This window comes from Miscanthus floridulus, chromosome 2, assembly GCF_019320115.1.
Source record: "Miscanthus floridulus cultivar M001 chromosome 2, ASM1932011v1, whole genome shotgun sequence".
NCBI classification, from domain to species: Eukaryota; Viridiplantae; Streptophyta; class Magnoliopsida; order Poales; family Poaceae; genus Miscanthus; species Miscanthus floridulus.
Window position 1 is genome coordinate 18072818 of NC_089581.1, and position 13113 is coordinate 18085930.

Sequence of the window (13113 nt, forward strand, 5' to 3'; positions counted from 1 at the left end):
TATCCAAAATATAAAATCTATTTATTTTTGGATAGCGCTATCTACAAAAGATTTAATATATATTTGATATTTTCTTCAACAATAAGATCTAAAAAATCTTTTTGCAAATGAGCTTCCAGGAGAGAGGATGTCCATATTTAAGTTATGTCTCTCAGCCAACCTAAAATAGGTCTTCCGTATAGATACTCCATTAAAAACTAATTTTAAGTTTCTCACTGTGTATTTTGGATTTAGATGCACTGTAACGGACCTTAGGGGTTTCACTTAAAAACACCCCGTCAATTCATAAAATCATTGATTATACGTACTGTACAACGCAAGAGCCTTAATTTAAGCAGCGCAAGCATAATTACGATTCCTTTCATCCCGCACCGTTAACAGACTGATTGCTCTTGCTCGTATTCGTAGATCCACCCGTCGCACGAACACACGAACCCTACGACAAGAGAGAGCGAGCGAGCAGCCACGCCCACGCCCCTCTCCTCTGCGCTCCTCTGAAACTCTCCTACGTTTCCCTCTCTCTCTCCCGTCGTCGCCATTTATTACTCCTCCTCGTCGCAAAATTTCTGTCATAAATAAAGGGGTCATCCGTCCACCGTCCACGTGGGCGGCGGTTGCGCGGCGGCGGGCGCCGGAGATGTGAGAGCCCCCGTGCCGTTGGAGATGGCTGTGGCGGGGGCGCCGGGCGCCGGGGGCGTCGAGGGGAATAAGCGGGGCGCGTCGCGGAGCTGGATCCTGCTCGATGCGGCCGGGGAGGAGCGGGTGCTGGACGCCGATAAGTACGCCATCATGCACCGCGTCGACATCAACGCGCGCGACCTCCGCATCCTCGACCCGCTGCTCTCCTACCCCTCCACCATCCTCGGGCGCGAGCGTGCCATCGTCCTCAATCTCGAGGTGCGCACCCCCCCTGGTCCCGTCCCGTCCCGTCCGCCTCGGCAACTCAATTGTGTCGTTTTTCGTTCGGTGGACCGTGGATGGATGGCGTGGAAGGAATCGTGGAACGGCGTATGCGGCCGGGTTTCCTGTGATTTCTCAATTTCGCGTCCCCTTTGCGGATTTTCAGGGTGGTAATTGTGTTGTTTGTGGCTACATATGGTGCTGCGAACAGAGTGTTAGAACCAAATTGTTGTTAGGATGAACTGATCCCCTAGTCGCGGCTGGTTTTTCTTTATGATCCTAACGATTATGTTGGATCGTGCTGTTCTGCTTTTTCGTAGTAAATGGTGCCGAGTACTTGATGCAGCTGCTTCATCTGAAAAGAAAAGTAAAGGAGATTTCTAACGAGTTTTGTTTTTTCTTTTGATGGAATCTTCGTCGGTGGCTCGAGCAGCACATAAAGGCGATCATCACTTCCGACGAGGTGAATTTTACTGCTTAGTATTTCCTCCTCCTGATTGTTTAGCTGCTAGGAGCTTTCAAATTGTTTCCTCCCATAATCTAGAGTAACTAGTCAATATCCCGCTCGTTGCCGCGGGAAAAAGTGTTGCCAGTCACAGTTGAATAAGGAAGAAATAAGAATATGAACAGCATCCCTTCAAATTAAAAATTTAAGTAGATCGAAGAATATGAGCAGTGAACCCATGCCACTTTGGATTGAATTGTCTCGATTGCAAAATATCTGGACATGATATATTTCAGTTATCTCTCTTCAAATCATGATTAGTTCTACAATTGCGGTACGTACCTTTTCATCTTAATTATCAAACAAAAAATGGCATTCTTAAATCATGCAAGAATCATGTGTGTGCAATAGGCAATAGGAAGTATAGACATCTTCAGGCTAAGAACAATATAATGATGGAATCCCATTCAGTGGCTAAAATAGGTAGCCAGGAGATTATTGTCGCCAAAGGCGTAGGCCTTTAGAATGGATAACATAAAGGTAGTCATCAAAGAATGAATGGACGTAGCTGGAACTGGAACAATCATTAACGACCTGCAGAACTCGAAAGCACCAAAAAATGCTATGTATTATGAGTAGAGGATGCATAAATCATTTTAAATCAATCTATTATAGCAAAAGGATATCGGAATTTTATTAGTTTGCAGGACAATACACTACACTGCAGTAGTTCAGTGACATTTATATATGAGATTATGAGTCGTGCACGGTATCACAGAGTTATGGAATCACAGTAATGTCATAGTAGATAAAAGATCTGTAAACACAGTATGTACGGTACCCCTAATCAAAGAAGCATTACAATTCTATTTCCATGACGTAATGCAATTCAGTGAAGCACCGTAAATTAAATCATATATAGGGGGTGGTGGGGGGGGGGGGGGGGGGTGGCATCAGCAAGATAGCAGATAACTGAAGTAGGAGTGTCAGGTATTTCAGATGAGAGCACTTACCTGCAAGCCATGGACTCTCAATCGGTCCTAGCCTCCCAGCAATCGACGGAGAAGGCCGATAGTGCGTAGCAGGCATGAAAGCCCAAAGCCTAGAATAACAATAGTAAACCCATAATTTTTTTGGGGGGAAATCAGAGAGGCAGAGTGCTTTCTAAAATTAATTTTTACTATCAAAATATAGGTCCAATATTAGCTTGAATTGACCGATATCTTAGAAATACCTTTCCTGACTTGTCATTCATTGCTGAATACAGAATATGAATGAGATAACATGCACCAAACATTTGAATCTGATACAACTCTGGGAGGTTCAAGCTGGTATAAATGGGAAAATAAATATGCCCAAAAAACAGTAAGTGATGGATACATTATAGGTACTGCTAGAAAATGGTGAAGCTAATATATTTCTACTATTAATAAATCATGCTGGGCTTGAATCCAAAATGAACTGGAGAAGCTTACCTTCATGAGAGAAGAGCCACCATCAGCTAAAAGAATGAGAAGAGGCCACAGTGACGCAAGTACATACATTTATGGAAGTAACATGAAGGTAATAGGGTGCTAGAAAATCCGTATGGTAATAATTGGATACAGACTAACATGAACATGAGAGAAGAGCCACCATTAGCCAAAAAAATGAGAAGAGCCACAGTGATGCAAGTACATACATTTATGAGAGTAACAGGGAGGTAACAGGGTGCTAGAAAATCTGTATGATAATCATTGGATACGGACTAACATGAAGGGCTTCCAATTTTTGTAACCCATAATCAAAGATGCTTAGGCTCTATCTTGTTTCAAATTAGAAAATTATGCGAAGAACTTACAGTTATGCAAAACTCCGCAGCGAGACCTGGGTGAACACAGCGAAACGGGTAGTAGGAGCAGGTGGCTGCTTAACTTTAAAATGTTTGCACCGGCTCAATCATGCATCTGTAAAATAACATCGGCAAAAATGTTACAATATGTTTTGTATTCAGTGTGCATACACAGTAGCCTGAAGTTGGAAGTTCTCAGGCATATAAATTTAGGTTTGGTGGGCACAGGCAGACATGTGCAATGAACTGTAAAGAAATAAGGAAACAAGTGTGTGGAACATATTTTTGGGGCAACATTTAAAGAATCCCAGTATGCAGCTAGCAAAGAATAACAATGACGGTTAGGTAATATATGACAATGTTTCCATCCAAAGCGAAGACATCATGGTCTAAATCTGATGGAATGTATAAATCAAATTAAAATGATGTACCTTGTTGGTATAAAGAGGATTGGAAGTCCCTGAAATTGTTGGATTGGAAAATGTATCCGTATTTGATGCTGCTGTGAACTTGAGCCGCAGATAAACCATTATGTCCAGTTTCCTTAGCCTGTGAATTATATAAGTGGGGCCAAAAACAGCAAAACATAAATCTGGTCATACCAAAGATGTCTGCATCTTCCCTCAATTGGAAGCAGCTGCTCTTGATTCCCCATGCCATCTGTCAGTGAACATGCGGCATCCTCCCTTTCACTTTGACGATCCTATCCAGTTCATCTCACATTGAATGAACCTAATCAATACGTGAGAAATGTCTGTCTCGCACACACGTAGAGAGAGAGCATGGAGACTATACCTTCATTGGATGATGCTGGATGCAGAGGACATGAGGATGGAGCTGGGCAGAGCACGGAGGGAGGACCAGACGCCTGGATGCTGGGGGCGACGAACAGGAGGTGAGGGCGAAGACGGAGGTCCAAGGAAAGGAGAGACGGCACTACCTAGAGCTGCTGACGCCGGAGGCCTCGCGCGCACCAGCTTCTGGGCTGCGCCGCTAGGGTTTGCCCACGCCGGGGATCCCATGGTAGGGCGACACAGCGTCGGACCGCCAGAGGCAGGAAGATGGAGGGGTGGAAAGCGCGTCGCTGGAAGAGGCGGAGCACGTCGCGAATCGGATCAGGTGAGGGCGGAGTGGCGGTTTGGCGGCGTCGCAACCTCGAGGGAGGGAGGGGGGTGGCGGACGGCACAGCTTCGACGGGAGCTGTGGGACGACGCGCGCGGATGGGAGGCGGCGGCGTGCTCTCCTACGGCGCGGTTTCTGGAGGGGTCTTTTCTTTTTATTTCTTTTCCGTGGTGGAGGCTGGGAGGGCATGCGGGAGGCCTGTGGAAGCTTCGAGTTAGAGGCCGAGGGAGCGAAGCACGGACGGACGGACGCAATGAAGGTGTGGCTGCATCGGACAGACATAGTTAAGCGATGATGTGGCCGCAGGAGGGAGCTCTAAATGGTATACAAAAATAAGGGTATATGTTAGGTCACAGTTCTCTGCAGGTTATATATATGCACCTTCACTTATGCAAACCTGGATTAGTTATCCGTATAAAATTTTGAAGAGAAAGTGATATTTTTTTTCCGAATACATAGCTTCATTCTGCTCTCGAATCCTCGATTTTAAATAGGAGCTCGCTATAACTAGTTCTCAGGTCATGCTGCTATAAAATAATCGGAAAGCCGTAGTTTATTTGATTGAATTGAGGATCTTAAATATCCCTTTCTTAGCTGTCGCAAATGTGGTTACTCACAACTGTTGTATTTGGATTGGCTCAGGTTTTGCTTAGGGATCCTTCTGATGAGAATGTAATCCCTGTAGTAGAGGAGCTCCGGAGGCGGTTAGCTCCATCAAATGCCTACTCAGCATGATGGAAAAGAGAACTTAAATGGACATCATGATGTGGAAGGGGCAGAAGAAGATGGTAAGTTGGGCTCTGCTATTATCTATCAACTGCTTATGATAGGAGGACACTAATATATTTGTGTAATGTTGATGTGGTTACTTTGTTTGACATTTGTCCCTCTTGTATGGCCAAGAATTGGAACAAACAAGCAAGGAAATCTTTAGATAAAGTACAGGAAGAATGGACATAAAAGTTTGATTGAGATATGGTCACACCATTTTGTTTCTTTCTTTCTTTTTAATTTCTATGTCCTTAACTCCTTATCATGGGACATTCTTTTGGGAGAAATACGTTATGTTAGTCCAAAGTATGTATCCATGGCACTTAACTTTGATATCTGATGCCCTATCTGTGTCTCCTTGCACTTGCCCAATAATGTTGTATGAGTCTGCAAACATTCATTTAACTTCCCCTACGAACTTTGGATAAATGAACATAACTTGAGATATTCAAACTATGATTTGGTTGTGACGTGTGCCTGTCCTCGCTTGCGTGTCCATCCCTTTTATTTTCTCTAACAAAGATAATAATTATGTAGCCAGAGCACAGCAACATATTTCTAAGTGTTGTACCTAAATCAATACTTGATATATATATGAACCTCTGTGATTCATCTCGGTAAACTGCTCCTGGATTTTTTTAAAACTTTTCTATTGTATAAAACAAACTATTATTGACATGCCATTTGTAGCCAGATCCTCTTGTGTCAATTGACTTGCAAACAATATATTTGTGTGGTTCATGCTAGATTGAGAAAGGGCGGGTCTGGTGCGAGCGGTAGAGTCTTACCGCCTGTGACCGGAAGGTCCCGGGTTCGAGTCGCGGTCTCCTCGCATTGCACAGGCGAGGGTAAGGCTTGCCACTGACACCCTTCCCCAGACCCCGCACAGAGCGGGAGCTCTCTGCACTGGGTACGCCCTTTTTCATGCTAGATTGAAGTATAACAAAGCCCTCGCTATTGTTTCACATATATTTATTCTTTTATTTGTCTTGGTGGATTCCCATGATAGCTATACACAATTCATTAACACTGCTATCTGATTTCATGAACTCCACAGAATCTCCTTTTGAGTTCCGGGCATTGGAGGTTACTCTGGAAGCAATCTGCAGTTTCCTTGATGCGCGCACTACTGAGCTTGAGACCGATGCTTACCCAGCTCTGGATGAGTTGACATCCAAGGCGAGTGGACATGCTCGTATACTGTGTTCCATTAGTATGCACTTGATTTGAACATCCTAGCGTGTTTTAATGAAGTTTGAGTATCCTAGAAACATGATATGAGTTATTTTAAATAACATTCAATAGACGTGCTAATTGCATGATGCAGAAATGTGCTACTTTACTCTTTTTCCATAAGTGAAATTTAAATATATATTTGGATATTGGATAAAGTAATCTTGCGCAATCACATTTTAGTCACTTATGTGTAGGGGACTAGGTAGAGTTATCATTATTCAGTAGGAATTGCTACACAGAATTACAATGAAAGATTGCAACAACATTGACCTTTATTTTATTTATCTTACCTCCCTTCTGATCAGAGATATTTTTGCATCAATTTAGTACTCCCTCCGTTCCGTTGCCAAAAAAGTCAAAGCGACTTGGCCCCGTTCGGCTTGCTGAAACTTGGCTGAATTGGCTGAAAAACACTGTTCTGGCTGAATTGTTGTGAGAGAAAAACACTGTTTCGGCTGAAAAATAAGCTGAATAGTGTGGATTATAAGGTAAGCCGAACGGGGCTAATTTGGAACGGAGGGAGTAGCAATCAAATTTACATGCTGGTTTGCAAGTAAGGCTAAAATATACTAACAATGTTACTTTTGTCGGCATGCTAGTCTGAAAACATGGGCTATAGTATAAGTCATGATTGTTGAACACAGTTTTCAGTTCAGTCTAACAGATAATCTGCTGTAATGATAAGCTTCATTCAGTTCGAACATAATATTAGCTATGTTGCATGGAGGGCCCTAGAATAAACTAAACTTGCATTGGTAAATAGTATTGGCAAAGCCTGCAGATCTATCTCCTTGCCAACATCATATGTTTCCAACTTTCCATACACTCATGAAGGAATGTCAGGCTAAGATCTTTCTAATTCCTTGTTACATCATCTTCATACATTCTGTGTAGCAATTTCTCCATATTAAGCCGAGCTGTTGTGGACATCGCAGATCAGCAGCCGCAACTTGGATAGGGTACGTAAGTTAAAAAGTGGCATGACAAGATTGACTGCAAGGGTTCAGAAGGTCTGGTTCCTGTTTGTCATACCTCATTTGGTTTGCTACCTGATACTTTTCTGTACAGTTTTTTTGGGGTATTTTCTTTAGAATGTGGATAATTTGTGTTGTTCACTGTGTTCTGAATGTCATGTTGCAATCTCAGTTCCCCTGCTTTGTGCAAGCTTAGTTCTGATCATGAGCCATGCCACTGTGAGAGGCTAGATAGTTGTGATACAAAGTGCTTTCTCTCTTTTTGGTCTTTTGGGATTGACATGCTTACAATTGACTTCAGGGGGCATGAATTTTTTTTCCTAGTAGGTTCAATTTATTCATTTCAATAACAGAAGTTAACATGTAGATGTTGTTAGTTAGTTATCATGAAAGTGACTTGCTTTGAATTATCTTAGTTTTGTACTATATTGTTTGCCTTAAAATGCTTAATAGGATTGAATCTTTTAGTTTCCTGAAAAATATATTCTTTAAAATTGAACCAACAGAAATTGGTTGAGCCCTCTGAATAAGATGTTCACAATGTAGCCATGTATGAGCTAATTGTTTATGATGTATGCCTTCTATTCATGTGTTAGGTATATTTTCATCTGTACCGCCATTTGAGGTGCACTTTTATTTATACCACCAGTCCGTGTCAATGATATGTAGAACCAGACCCCACATGTAATTGACTATCTTGATAGTGGTATAAATAAAAAGTGCCTCCCAAGTGATGGTATGAATAAAAATTCCCCTTAGTGTTATTTTATTTCATGACATTAGTATTCTTGGTGAATAGTGATAGATTGCCAGCACTGTTTCTCTTTGTGGTTTAGGAATCACAAAATGTTCTCTATTTGCCAGGTGAGAGATGAGCTTGAACAATTATTGGATGATGATGACGACATGGCTGATCTTTACTTGTCTAGAAAGTTGGCTGGGGCATCTTCCCCTGTCAGTGGTTCTGGTGGACCAAATTGGTTCCCTGCATCCCCAACTATTGGTTCAAAAATATCAAGAGCAAGCAGAGCCAGTGTTGCTACTGTGCACGGAAATGAGAATGACGTTGAAGAGCTAGAGATGTTGCTAGAGGTTTGTATTTTGTTCCTTTACCTGACGGACATAACTTATCAGTTGTCATTATCTTGGTTTAGTACTTAAAGTTATTATAATCTGCAGGCATATTTCATGCAAATTGATGGCACATTGAACAAATTGACAACGGTAAGTAGGCGCAGCTGATTTTAAGTTTTACAGCATCACAATACTAGCAAAGCCTGCCCTTATGCTGCTGTTCACATGGGTATTGTTTAAATTCTAATGCTGTAAGAGAACTTTTAGGATTTAGCTCTGTGTTGACGTTGTATTTGTTTGCAACACCTTTTCAGCTGAGAGAGTATATCGATGACACGGAAGATTACATCAATATCCAGGTAATGTTGCCCTGTATAGATGCATACTGCCTTTTATGTTTCGACCATTCAGTTTCTAAATACATTTTGTTTTTTCTTCTTTTGCCATGCAGCTTGATAACCACCGTAATCAGTTGATTCAGGTATAAATTACAATAAACTGGACCTCATCATGTTACTCTTTGCTAGAGATGTAGAAATTTCAGAATTACAGATTGATTTCAACCAGGTGTCACTTTTAGTAGTTTGATGTGTAATCACTTGGTGCTGAATGTGCCCAAGCAAAGTCCTGAGTAATACTTGTTGCATTTTTGCACTCTTTTAGAATAACATATTTTTCGTTTGGTCCCTGCAGCTAGAATTATTCTTGAGTTCCGGGACCGTCTGCCTGTCGCTGTACTCGTTAGTTGCTGGAGTCTTTGGTATGAATATTCCGTATACCTGGAATGACGGCCATGGATACATCTTCAAATGGGTAAGTCTCTACTCGCAATACGGCACATATAATGATGCGTTGCTTCGTGTAACTTATTCCTCCCGTGACAGGTGGTTCTTGTATCAGGGCTTTTTTGTGCCTTTATGTTTGTCTCCATTGTTGCGTATGCGAGACACAAGGGTCTCGTCGGATCCTGAATAGCTGAAATAACCGCAACTTGCTTCCCTCAACTGTAAATTTGAGCCAGTGAGCATCGACTTTGCGGGGTGATTCATCTCTTGTACCAAATTCGGTAGTATCAAATTGGGGATGTTGAATAGGAACTACAATAGGGAAAAGTTAATGCAAAAGAAATATATTATGATTGCCCCTGGTTTCATGATGTTTTCATCGAAAGATTCAAGAAATTATGCTATTAGCTAGGTATCTCTTTCTGAAACGATTTTTCATAACTATGCACAAGTGCCCGCATTATCTTTTTCCTTTTTTATTTTCTTTTTTTTTTTTTGAAAATTTGCCTGCATTATCTTTGAATTTTCGTTTGGCACGTGCTAGCAGAGCTCACTTACATTGCATTTTATATGCACTTGTGCCTCTTACGAGACGATGGTTTTTCTCAAGCATTTTTACTGCTGCTTCTGGATGATGTATATTTCGTAATATTGAAGCTCCATTTTCCATGTGGAATCTAAATCCCTGCTCGTTACATTTTCGAATTAGTGGTAGCACGAAGGCACTACCAAACATGACAACATATTCTCTTGTGGTTAGAGGTCTAGAGTCGTCTGCCACAGGGCAGAAAACCTCTAGTTTTCATGTAATGCCAGTACCAAGAAACATACAGATTACTGAGTAGGTGTGAATTGTATACGTGAAGGACAAACACGAGCTGATACAAGGCCCAAGGTCCAGAGTGGAAGATAGCACATCCGATGTATACTTCTTCGAGAGCCTTTATTTATCCCCTCATTGAGATTTGCACAAACGGAGAGCTAAGGTTGTATATTTGCCGATTTGGTAAGAAAATACGGATGAGCTTCTCCTTGGACAGCAAACGGAGGGCTAAGCGAGATTGTGTTTGCCAATTTGGCAAGAAAATACGGATGAGCTTCTCCTTGGACAGCAAATGGAGAGCTAAGCGAGATTGAATTTGGCCAGAATACGGACGAGCTTCTCCTTGGACAGCGGCTGCAAACACACAGGTACAGACGTTATCAGGAAATGGTCACTGAGTCTTCTTCAAAGGAATGACCATTCATCAGAGCCGCTCAAATTTACACTGCCAACCTATCCCCTCCCTTTGTTCCTTTTTTTTGAAAAAATTCTACAAGAGTGAAATACTGAGTAGTGTCAGTGCACCTTGGGCGTGAAGTCGTCTGCCCCGGCCTTGATGAACGTGTCGACGTCTGGCGGGAGGGTGTCGCTGGACAGCCCGACGATCGGCGTCGTTACACCCATGGCCCTAATCTGCCGCGTCGCCTGCGCGCAGGCACGCCGGCGCCGGCGGGGGCAGAGCAAGTCAGCTCGGCGCACCAGTTAAATGGCAAAGCGCACGCGCTGCAGTTAGCGGAACATCGATCGATGTGAATTGTGGGTTAGCGCGCGCGCTCGCGCATATGGCATGACGCACCTCGTGTCCGTCCATGACGGGCATCTTCCCGTCGGTGATGATGAGGTCGTAGGCGCCGGCGCCGCCATCCCGAACGCGCCGCACCGCCTCGGCGCCGGTCCCCGCCTCGTCCAGCTCCACGCCGCCGACGGCGGACCTCAGCAGCGCCCTCGCCAGAACCTGCAGCAGCCAACAGGCGTTGCACGCCGGCCCGGCGACTTAGCTACTGCCTACTGGCTAGTGACCATCGAACATATATAAAAACATCAAGTTTGCGCGCGGACCACGATGCGTGGACGCGCACTGCGCACACGTACGTACCCTGTGGATCTCCTCGTCCTCGACGAGGAGGACCCTGATCACCTTGCGCTCCGCCGCCGCGCCGGCCATTGCAGGTCGCTCGACGCCTTGACCGACCAGACCAGACCTCAATGCCCGGGCGAATCAAGTGCGGTGCGGATGCGGTGGCAGTTAGGCCGGCGGGCAAACGGCAGTAGCAAGCGTTTTAAGTAGCCGGTGGAAGATCCACCGCGCAGATGGCTCTGCCTGCCTGCCGGGGCAAGAAACATTGCACGGAGAGGCTCATGGCTGCCGCCTCTACGCAATCTACCGGCGCCCGGCTCGTTTCGGCAAAGCCGTAAAGGCTCCATGTGCTCATGACCTGATTCGGTTCGTCGTCGCGCTGTGCGTGTGCCGTGTGGCTCCCAGGGCTCAGAGCCTCAGAGGCGTACGCGATCGGGGAGGGGACGGTACTACATGCCCGATCCATCAATGGACGCGATGCGAGCTGGGTGTTCCAAACCACACGCGACATGGCGTGGTTACTGCGATCGGCAAGGCCTACCGCTTTGAGGGGGGCAGTGGCGATCCAAGCCGCGGGTCACCGGCCTCGGCTGTTTGCCCGGACAAATGCTAAATCTGGCGGTACCTGGATGCGCGAATAATTGGGCGGCCTGCCTGCTCCGCGTCTGCCGTGGCCGGTGGCCGCTAGCCGCTAGCAACGGCAAGTGGCGTGCCTAACCCCCTACGGCGCCCGAAGATCTTTCGGGGGATCGTGTGTGTCGTCAGCGCCTGCTTGATCCGACGGCGGCGTGCGGCGTTACGATCGGCGACAGCCGCAGATGCGTGAGTGCCCAGCGTAGGAAATCACCAAATCGGCGGCGTCTCTGCTTGCTATGTGTCGCGTACTCGCACCACCACACGCGTCAGACTACAACAGGCCCTACTGCCGGAGGCGGACGAACGACACAGAGAGAGCGTCTTTATTCGGTGCGAGGTTTTGGGCCGCTACGCATGGTTGACAGGAAAGAGGCCCACTCGTCCTCCTTCACTCCAGCAAGGAAAGCCCAATAGCCGCCCACGGCTAGTTCTCGCGGCCGCACGCCCGCACCTCACCACTGCGAATGCCAACCAGCTGCCAACGCAATCGGCCGGCAACAAGCCAACAACCACCAGACCCAGGAGTCGCTGAACGCCTCCCGGAACCGGAAGGGACCCCGAGCAACGCGCTCGGCAGGAGCCCAAAAGGACGCCGTCAGTTGATACGCCTGTCCCCGCCGTCCAGGCGCACAGCTGCCGCGCCGCACGGCCGCGCCGCTACTGTACCTGCTCTCGGCGGTGCGCCTACACGGAAGCCGCAGGTGAGGTGGCCGCCGCGGCGCCGCCAGCTTGGTCCCGCGAGCGCGCGCGACTCGGCTGGTGCTGTGCATCTTAAGGCCCTCTACAGCGTTGTTCCAGAGTGATGCGGGAAGATGAGAGAGCGTTGTTCCAGAGTGATGCGGGAAGATGAGAGAGGTCTTGTTCGGCTTATTATATATTCGACTTGTTCAGTTTCTTTTTTCAGCCGGAACATTATTTTTTTCTCACAACAATTCAGCTAGAACAGTATTTTTCAGCCAGTTTTAGTCAAGTTTCAGACCAGCGAACGGGGTCAGAGTATTTTAGCACCACTCCTCATACAACAGCCATCGGTGCCAGAACTAAAAAAAACTAGGAGCGAATCAAGTAGAGGAATCGGTGCTCAGTTAATAAATAAAGAAGAAAAGTGAAGTCGCATAGTCCTTCACTCTCTCCTCCGTTCAATATACTGTTTATCGGTGCGGAAAGTAACCAACAAGTAAATATTCGTAGTTTTATTGTACGTTGTGATCGGAGCTGGCCTAGCACTCAATGACATAGGGTTTATACTGGTCCAGGCAACGTGTCCTACGTCCAGTTTGAATCGGTCAGTGACTTTATTCCTGAGCCCAGATGCTTGAAGTTTACAGTGAGGTTACAATCGAGAAGGAGAAAGATAGGGTATACGAAAGGTCCGGTCGGAAAGGTCGAGAGTGACGGGAGCTCCGCTATGAGCTAAGTGTTGAACGTACAGCGTCTT

General features: G+C 45.5%; 1 protein-coding gene, 1 long non-coding RNA gene and 1 pseudogene across 3 annotated transcripts; 1 reads left to right on the forward strand and 2 right to left on the reverse strand.

The window, feature by feature from the left end:
- Positions 1 to 399: 399 nt before the first annotated feature.
- Positions 400 to 9504, forward strand: LOC136518775 (magnesium transporter MRS2-I-like; annotated as a pseudogene).
- On the reverse strand, positions 1370 to 4794 carry LOC136518787 (uncharacterized). Its single transcript, XR_010774615.1, has 4 exons — positions 3608 to 4794; positions 2580 to 3291; positions 2359 to 2447; positions 1370 to 1939 (listed from the first exon to the last, which is right to left on the reverse strand). It is a non-coding gene; the product is annotated as an uncharacterized lncRNA (long non-coding RNA).
- A 325-nt stretch (positions 9505 to 9829) lies between the features above and the next one.
- LOC136538071 (two-component response regulator ORR41-like) lies at positions 9830 to 11519 on the reverse strand. Of its 2 annotated transcripts, none has more exons than XM_066530062.1 (4): positions 11058 to 11519; positions 10758 to 10916; positions 10487 to 10594; positions 9830 to 10315 (listed from the first exon to the last, which is right to left on the reverse strand). In XM_066530062.1, exons 1-4 carry the CDS (start codon positions 11124 to 11126, stop codon positions 10262 to 10264), a joined length of 390 nt encoding a protein of 129 aa, XP_066386159.1. In that variant the 5' UTR covers positions 11127 to 11519; the 3' UTR covers positions 9830 to 10261. The 2 variants fall into 2 exon arrangements, with proteins under 2 accessions (XP_066386159.1, XP_066386158.1); XM_066530061.1 differs by having other exon boundaries at positions 9834 to 10315; positions 10487 to 10606; positions 11058 to 11503.
- Between the last annotated feature and the right edge of the window lie 1594 nt (positions 11520 to 13113).